Source organism: Cornus florida, unplaced genomic scaffold, assembly GCF_030987335.1.
Source record: "Cornus florida cultivar Cherokee Brave unplaced genomic scaffold, ASM3098733v1 CherokeeBrave_3.0.0_Hap2_Chr10, whole genome shotgun sequence".
Classification (NCBI taxonomy): domain Eukaryota; kingdom Viridiplantae; phylum Streptophyta; class Magnoliopsida; order Cornales; family Cornaceae; genus Cornus; species Cornus florida.
Window position 1 is genome coordinate 55893235 of NW_026775580.1, and position 9177 is coordinate 55902411.

A 9177-nucleotide genomic window follows, 5' to 3' on the forward strand; every position below is an offset into this window, starting at 1 on the left:
AAACTTTGACCCAAGCTTCAAAAGGACGGTCAATCTTAGTTCATTTATATTTTACCTAACACTCTGTCTTTTTTCCCCTCACAAGCCTATCAAGCTTGTTATACAAACTTTCAACCCTCTATTATTATAGATTCTTATAAATTTAACACGAGTAATACAGTGATATTAACTTTACCATATACTCCAAGCTTAACCTTTTTCTCATAAATTATCAACTATTATCCTACCAACAATTACTTCACTACGTTTTATTCGAGTTTCATAAACATATGATACGTGCAAAAAATTTCATGAGACTCAATAAACAAAGTTTGGTATTCTTCAAAGCTATTAGTTCACTAAGAGATCAGCTTGGAGTATATGCTAAAATTTGTCTCATGATCTCATCTAATTGGCGAACAAACTTAAATGTATTTCCTAACAACCCAAGCCCATCATAAGCTGCTCAGTTCATTTACAGTCTTAATCAAGTGTAATAGCACTTCCTAAAGTGTAGCAATAATGAAATACACCCCGAAAATAATATAAAATTTTGATCTCTAGAATGTGTAATTCATATTATTTTGTTTTCTTTTCTGAATAGAGAACGCATATTCTGGTGCATCATAATTAGCAAAAGAAATTGGCAAACCTTTCCTAGTTGGAATAGTAGATCTATGTCATCACTTACAGGATAACGTCTTAAGTGAAAATCATAATATTTTCCCAAGAAACAGGCTTGAGATTATCTGGTTGAATTTGGTCAGAGTGTCAGACTGTCTAAGATATTCAACAAATGAAACTAGCCCATACACACTGCACGTAAGCCAAACATGTGTCATGGTGCTAAGCTGCAATTGTTCTCTTCATGGATTTTATAAAAGAACTCAAAACCAAAAAAAATGAAACTTACAATAGGAACCAGCAAGTAATACATGAAGTCTGTGTAAGTGGGTTATTATTTGACGCATCATACAACAGGAGTTCAAAGTGCCAAGAACAGGGTAACTACAATTTATAAGAGAAGATCTTTCAGTCCATGTGTTGATGAAAGACTCAACAAGCAGATTAAGGACCAAAGGAAAGCGAAAGGATGTACATAAACTTACCATAGAGCAATGTTACGAGTATTGCTGTCAGATGATACATCATCACATTTCATTGTTTTCTCTTTCTTTTGGAGCTCTTGATTGATTTAGCCTCATAATCTGAAACTGATGGCAAATCTGACAACTTAGCCCCTACAGCAGAACTCCACAAAGCCTTTTCTACACCTGACGGTGTGAATGAGTCCCCTTCTGAACTCAATTCCTGAATCCAGTTTCGCATCAAATGCATCAGAATAGAAGCCATAATCCAAGAGAAGTGGGTTACCTTAGATAATATGATAGCCATATGGGTATATAAATATTTGCCAGAGCATAAAATGAAAAGTATTTATTTTAAACTCACCTATGACATTAAAATAATCACCTACCGTAAGATCAACCAGATAATTTAAATAAGGCAAGTAAAGAGGCTAATCTTCCATTCCTCATAAAAGAATGCCTGTGCCAAATGTTAAGTATTTACTTTTGCAAAGAGTATAGGCTTTTAAGAAATGGAACTTTTGGCCAAATATTTCGATTATTGCTTATTTTGCATGAATGTAGATCATTATATTCCAGTTAGTAAAGATAATTTCTCCCTTAGCTTTATTCTCCAAGAAATAATTTTTATTTTAAAAAAAAAAAATACATAGAAAGAGAGAAACATTTCTTAGGGTCATTGTCTCATTGCTCGGTGCAATGGCAAATATTCATGCTACCAAGCATAAGAACAGAGTTTTGGGTCTAAGTGAACACTTCATACAAATAATGTCAAAGATGAGGTTTATTCTCAGTTTGTCTCTTTCAATAACCTTAATTAATGGGAACCACGCTCAGTGATGATCTTTACCGACACTCATTAATATTCATACTAGAGGGCAAAATTATGCACCCATTTAACTTTTGTTCTTACAAGCAACGTTAAAAACCAAACTTTGTGCTGCCAAGCCTTCTTTTGTAGTGAACATAAATTATAGAATATCTAAGAAACAACCTACAATCTGCAGATTAGAACACATTATGGTGTTAAAATTCAGAGCAATGACGGTCAGACACAAAAGCCCCAAAATCTAGCAAGATTACACGACCACGAGCACATGTTTGCTTGTGTATAAGCCAACATGTTGATGCAGGAGTGGGTAGGCGCAATTCGAAACTAGAATTAAAGTAGAGTAAGAATGAGATTGAGAGAGAAAGGGTAGAAGAATAGAGGGAAGAGGAATCAGAAGAGAAGAAGAATTCAAAGGGAGAAGAAATCACGATAATCTCAAATTTCAATATCAATAATAATCATCAAAAGCTAACTTTCCCAAGGCCTGAAACAAAATATAAATAGAAATCAAAGAAAACCCTAATCAACATATTACCATATATAAAACCCTAAATTGCTTAAATATCCCATAATAATAATAAATAAAAAAAAATCCCTAATTCTATCTTCTTTCCCCTGTCTCCAATAATAGGCATGGGCCGTATGGACTTCAAGTTCTCGGGCCAGGCCCGGTTCTTCATCATTCCCTCCCGGTTGAGAAGAACTTTCCTCCGGAGAGTAAATGCATAAGTATATCTCCAAAAAGTATGGGTCAATACTCCGTCTGGTATTTAAAACTGGAAAACCCTTCCATCAAACAAGGTAATAGTCAATATCTCCAAGATGAGGGCCATCACTCTGACAATCAACAATATCCTTTGTCCAAGCCATATAATGCGACTGAAAAGATAGATGAACTAATGCCGCTGCTGAGGAAAATGTAAATCCACCTATAGGAACACATGCCAATAAAATAGGAGGCTCAAAGGTGCCTCGGTTAGGTAACAAATACTCCACATCAAAAATTGAACTAGTACTCATATCCAAAGACCAGTCAAAGAAATACGCATTAGGTCCTGATTTTTGAATGATGTGGCAAAGTTTTATGACAAGGTTGAGGTAGTGCACAAATTATAGCATAATCTCCTTCATTAAATTCATGATCCCTATGATGAGCATGTGCAATGAGTTCATAATTCTTTTTACTTAAGACAATTTCTTGTGGCATATCGGCATAAAAATCATGAATAAGCTGAACGAAGGAATCAACAAACTCAAGTGAATACATACATGGAGGTGAAGGAACATGATCAATGGACTGGCATGGAAATGAATTATAGACAATTTTGAAAAAATAATTGCCAGTAAATTGATTTGTTAAACTTGTATAGGCATATTCCATTATGGGCAATAACAAATTCCAAGTGTCTAGGTGCACATTAGTAAGAAAACTAACCAACTTTCCTAGACCTTGTTTCACAACCTCAATTTTTCTATCATTCAAAGGACAAGATGCAAAAGGAAACTTCAAATTTGTTTCTAAGAATGTCCAACGTGTCTTCCAGAAATTACCATTGTACTTGACATCCTTGTTTGACACAATAGACTCTTTTTCAGACACATCTTGACCAGTAGAAGTTACTGCTTCAGCAAAATCAATGGACAAAAGGACCTTGGATGGTAGAGCTTTTGAAAGACAAGACTTAAGAATTGTGGCACAATTGTTCAAAACTTTTTCTCCTAACTTGTAAGATTGAGGTGAAATAGTTTGATTTCCCCTCTCAACACTAGTTAAAAGAGGACGAAGTAGCTCTACTGATATATGGTCGCTTTCTTCCAGGACAAGAGTCATAATTTTCTCCATGGATGAAAAGACACTATCGGAGTAATAATAACCTATTTCCCTTAAAAAGTGTTCAAACATCTCAACAATTAATTCATTACAATCCAAATCAAGCATAACCAAACATGACTTGACATTTGCAAATGTGTGGACAATTTTGATCCTTTTACCATAAGATGGACTAGATGTATCAGATAAATTTTCAAAAGATGATACAATCATCTGAAATACTTCTACCATTTGATCATCATTGTAGGGAAAATCTGGTGTTGTAATCCTTGTTAACTCACTAAGGCATGAGGCTACTGCCACAATCTGAATGCTGTAAAAATTCTTTAGCAATTAAAGCCTTCATTATTGGAGAGAGTGCAGCTTGCATTGAAGCACATGGGTCCAGATTTACTTTGCAAAGCAAGTGATCAGTTTTGGTAAGCAACCAAAGGAGCTGACTGATTGAGGATGGAGGTTGAAAAAGCCTATTTCCAATTTTCAGAAGTTGCTGTTCCAAATTTATTTTCAGTGTTGTTTTTGTTTCCCTTTCATTTTCACACCAGTTAATTATATTTCCGTGTGATGGGAAGCTTGGTTTGGACTCAACAATCTTAACCTTGCTTGGCTTAGAACAAAGCCACTGGGGACACAAAACGATGTTCTCCTCTGACATCGTTAAGAAGATGTATCAGCTAGGTTTGGACAAAGTTAAAAGAAGGTTGTTGATGGTTATGGTGGAAAGGTATGACATAAGAATGGTAGAGGATAATGCCAACATAGAACTCAAATTGAATTAAGTAAACTAAATTATAAACTAGAACAATGCACAACTAAGAAAATCAGAATGCAATAAAATCGATTATGCCAAAATTCATGCACTGATTGTGTAAGTGTTTAGGTGCAAAAATAAGGTGGAAAACATTTGGCAAGAAAAGCACTAAAAGGAAAATAATAGTAAAAGAAATAAATAATTTGGTCCAATAATCAAATGGGTTCAATTAGGACCTTTTGCAATTTCTAAACCAATCAAAAAGATAAAAGTACTAAAACAATTTTCAAGTGAAGAACGTGTACCTTTTCCAAAGTACTGTGTAGACGTGTCAGAAAAGCGTGTTGTTGCAGCATGTGTCTAACATGCCAATCATTAGTAGGCCAACTGACACAAATGTTAAAAGGAAATAAGTACACCAGTCCTAAGATAATAAATCACAACTAGGAGGTTCCATATCATGGGAGGAGAGCTGGTTGAGAGGAGGATGGTGGTTGGGGTGGGCATTACATATGGTGCAATAAAAGATCAGGCAATTAAGCATGCGATCATGGGTTTGACTTTGAAGGAATCCATCTCAAGTAAACAATTGGAAAATGTCAGTTTTGTCACTTTGTACTGACTCCACCCTTCTCATAACCTCATGGTTACAACACTGAATAATGGACAAGTAGGATGTTAAAAAGGAGATCTAAAGCCTTTAAGATAGGCATTTAATTCTAAATAATTCTAAAAGAACTGTTCTCGAAAATGACTTGGATCAATATATAATGTAATAGTAGGCCTAATTAGTCTCCTCAAGCCTTTGCAAATTTGGCATTCAATTATGGATAGCAATGCTTTAGCTCCTACGGGCTTTCCAATGATCACAAGAAGTAATCGAGCAAAAACATAGACTAATCAGATATATATGCCCCATCACAACACTCTTAGAGTTACAATTATCATCATCCTTGCCTTTATCCCATATAGATGGGGTTGGCCACTCTTGAGTTACCATACAGTTAGATATTCCTCATTGGCAAAAGCTTAATTCTATGTGGCTTCTAAATTCTCATTCCAGACGACATCTATTTTATGATTAGTAGTTGGTTTCACAAAGTAAATCATGCCCTCCAACAGGCCACAAAAAGGTAAGAAATTTGACAGCTATATTCAGAATAAAAATAGTCAAAAAGGAAAATTGTTATAATAACTCATCCTCCTCAACTAGTCAAAGTTGATATTTTAGGAAGTTATAAAGAATTTGCCAAAGGAACCTTGCCCTAACATGTCTAGAAAAATTAGTTTGGACGCCAGGCACTCCCAATATGTTAGGTTTACTATCATCAAATGGAGTTTGAAGGATTTCCAAGAACTGCAGGAGCCTATTGCATTTTACAAAGCATTTAAACATAATGTGTTTGGTTTACGATCATGCTTGGGCTTGTATAGACATCTGTTTTTAGTCATCAAGGGAGTTTAAAGGATTTCTAAGAATTGCTTAAGCCACCATGATCACCAAAATAGTAGAGAAATCAGGTCAATTATTGAATAGCCAAACTGCCTTTACTTAGAAAAGGCAAGACTCAAGAGCATCAAGCACCTAACAATTGTATAACAAAAATTATATGGAATAATGGTGAAAAATGTGAATTTTCAACCAACCATGAACTTTTTGATTAATTTCTGGCTAAATAAGGTTTTCCTGTCGAACTATTAGTTTTTTCTTAAGGAAAATGAAACTTGCATTAACTGAAAGGCATTTTGAAATAAAAAAGGAAACATAAACATATTGAATTTCCCTTAAAACCACTCAACAAATTGAATATTTTGGAACCAAATACAAAGTGAAGGAAATAAGTGAGTTAACAAAAAACATCTAAAAAAGGTGAGAATAGCGTTTGATGTTGAGAACTTCAATGCCAAACAATAGTTCTTTAGGCACCATAACCAAGCATTTCGTATAAATATAATGGTTCAGCAGCTGCCACCATATGGGCTTCACTTAGAAATATTATGCCCAAATTCAGCATAATCACATAGCTTAAAAAAACAACACACAATATGAGATTCTAAAATCAACTGTTTTCTAATCATTACTAGTTCTCGTATAGACAACCTAAGCAGAACCCATTTAACATAGCAGACCAAATTTCTCATAGTAAGTCATAGCCACAAAAACCAGATCACATACAGCCTTCTAAATTACTCACATCCAATCCAATACCTTAGCATGTAAATCATATAAAATTGAATCAAATAAAGGAAAACCCAGCCCAACCAACCTTTGCTTTCGCCTGTAGTTTATCTACAAATACAAGATACTGCTTCAATGTATAGTCTTTTGAATTACCAAGAGCCGCCAACATAGCCTTTTTCACCAACATTGCAAAAAAAACGAAATCAAAATCAATCAGTAGCTAAACAGAACACAAGATCAAAACTTTAAACAATAACTAGAAATTCCACCTCATCAGACATGAAAGGTGCAACATCAGGCGCGTATGCGGCCAGAACGGCGGAGGCCGTGGCCGGACCAACCCCTTTCAAGACCGTAAGCTCGGAAACAGCCTTGGAGATGTCAGGTAGAGACTGAAATGCTTTCTGAGAGGCAGATTCCACTACGGTTTCGTCCAGGGAGGAAACGAAATCCAATAACCTCGGCCTGAAATTCACATATACACTCACTGAGTAATTAATACAAATACATGTGTCTGTGTGTAGAGAGAGAAGAAAAGAAAAAAAAGAACAAGAAGAAGAAGAAGAAGAAGAAGAAGAAGAAAAGACCTCCATTTTCCTCGGGTGAGCTTCCATTGCATGAGTTTGGAGAGGTCGGGTTTGGTGATGTAGGGATTAGGGTTTCGTTGGCGGATGAGAGGAGGGAGTTGGTTTTGATAGAAGTCGTCAAGAGAGAGAAGGTTCGGTTTCTGTTTGTTGAGGGATCGGATGTGAGCGTTGTAAGAGGAGAGAGCCTCTTTCCACAGACTAACATCGGAGCATTTGAATTCCATCTCCGTTTTGCTAGTTCAAGACTTGAAATGGTTGGTGCTTTGGGTGATTAGGGTTGTATCTGTTCACAAGTCGCGGCATTTTTGAATTTTGTTTTCTTCTTTCATTCTTTTTTTTTTTCTTTTTCCCGGCTCCTTTTGGTTGGACTGAGTTTTTTATTAGGGATAATATCACTTACCTCCCTTGAAGTTAGGGCTAATTACATAAAATACCTTTAACGTTTCAAAAATTATATTGAACTCTCTCGAGGTCTCACATAACACTTCCCCCTCCCGATGAAAGTCAATGCCCTTGTTTTATGACACCATCCACTTTTGAACATGACATTCCATTTTTGCCCTTACTATAATTACAAAAATATTTTCATTCTTGAATTCATAATTACTCATATATCTTCATAATCACTTCTTTTTTTTTAATTCAGAATTACACCTCTCTATACAGTATACATAATAGACTATATATATATATATATTTGGTGACCTCTCTGTGCGGTCTGTTATGGCTTCTTTGTAATGACCCGATCATTTCCTTCCTTTCTTTTTTCCTCATAATTTTACGAATGAATTTTTTTCGTTGAAATTTTTTTTCTGAGTTCAGTTTCACATCGCTTAGTGTTGTCTCGAGTGCTCGGAAATGGTTTCTGAGACTTTTTCTTTTGGATTGACAACTTCCTTTGAGGATCGAGTCATTTTCACATTTTTCGTTTTTCGACACTTCACTTTTCGTCTTTTTCCCTGTTTTGTCATTTTCCTTATTTTGTCTTTTCCCCGTTTGTCACTTGGTAGGCATAACCTCACTCCTTGTGTTTAGAGTTGGTATTTGACTTTACGTGTCTTCATCTTCAGTGGTTTTCTCGAAATACGTATATTCACTTTTACAAGAAAGTAATTTGGTTGCTCCCGATATCCATAGGGGCATGAATGCACAGTTTCAGAATCTTTTTCTTTTCTTGGGGTGTTTTTCATAAATATCTTTTGAAGATATTTTATTTCAAGGGTTTTTAAGAAAATATTTTTTGAATATATTTTCATTATGGGGCATTAGTGCAATTAACCCTTTTTAGAGGGGCCATTTTGTAATTAATAAAAGTTATTGTAAAATACTTTGTCTGGAGCCTGGATCCTCATACGGGATTCATTTTCATTTTTCGTCCACTCATAAATTCTTGGAATTTCCTTCTGCTCGTTTTTTTTCAGTTTTAGGTTTCTGCCCCCAGTTACCGCCGAACTTGTTTGGGGCATATCTCTCTCCTCGGGACTCGGTTTTTGACGTCGTTTCTTCTGTTATTCATAGTTTCTCATTTTGAATCTTTTTCGTTCACGGAGTTTTTCCGTTTGAGCGCGTCTACTCAAATTTCACTTTTTTGGGGCCTTTTCGGGGCACTTTTTGAGTTTTCTATAAATAGGGGGACTTAAAATTAAAAAGTCATCTTCACCCCTCTCCATGCACGACCAGAACCTGCTATGGCAGCCCAAGGGGGCTGCCACCCTTCTTCTTTCATTTGAACCTTCTTCCCTTTGTTAAAAAGTCGAAGTGCCTTCGCGTTTTGTGTTTGTCTTGACCATGCGCATCTTTCTCCCTTATTAAAACCCGTTTTTGGCCAATTTTTAAGTTCGGGTTTGAAGTCAAGTTTTGATTTTGATGGGGCTTCTCGTAGGTTCATGTAGATCGTGTTGTCCCCGACAAAACCCTTCGGTATTGT

The 9177-nt window shown here is 35.7% G+C and overlaps 1 protein-coding gene across 3 annotated transcripts; it reads right to left on the bottom strand.

The window, feature by feature from the left end:
- Nucleotides 1-862: 862 nt before the first annotated feature.
- LOC132277269 (uncharacterized) lies at nucleotides 863-7649 on the bottom strand. Of its 3 annotated transcripts, XM_059779082.1 has the most exons (5): nucleotides 7251-7632; nucleotides 6933-7128; nucleotides 6749-6835; nucleotides 1089-1290; nucleotides 863-987 (listed from the first exon to the last, which is right to left on the bottom strand). In XM_059779082.1, the coding sequence occupies exons 1-4, from the start codon at nucleotides 7472-7474 to the stop codon at nucleotides 1138-1140; spliced, it is 660 nt and encodes a 219-aa protein (XP_059635065.1). In that variant the 5' UTR covers nucleotides 7475-7632; the 3' UTR covers nucleotides 863-987; nucleotides 1089-1137. The 3 variants fall into 3 exon arrangements, with proteins under 3 accessions (XP_059635065.1, XP_059635067.1, XP_059635066.1); XM_059779084.1 differs by lacking the exons at nucleotides 863-987; nucleotides 1089-1290 and adding an exon at nucleotides 2318-2675 and having other exon boundaries at nucleotides 7251-7647; XM_059779083.1 differs by lacking the exons at nucleotides 863-987; nucleotides 1089-1290 and adding an exon at nucleotides 4731-4868 and having other exon boundaries at nucleotides 7251-7649.
- Between the last annotated feature and the right edge of the window lie 1528 nt (nucleotides 7650-9177).

What these genes read in the sequence shown, in the direction of transcription:
- LOC132277269 (XM_059779082.1), bottom strand. Translation starts at nt 7,474, where the DNA reads ATGGAATTCAAATGCTCCGATGTTAGTCTGTGGAAAGAGGCTCTCTCC. An exon ending in CTCACCCGAGGAAAATGGAG is followed by an intron (nt 7,129 to 7,250) that starts GTCTTTTCTTCT and finishes TGTGAATTTCAG; the next exon opens with GCCGAGGTTATTGGATTTCG. An exon ending in CACCTTTCATGTCTGATGAG is followed by an intron (nt 6,836 to 6,932) that starts GTGGAATTTCTA and finishes TTGGTGAAAAAG; the next exon opens with GCTATGTTGGCGGCTCTTGG.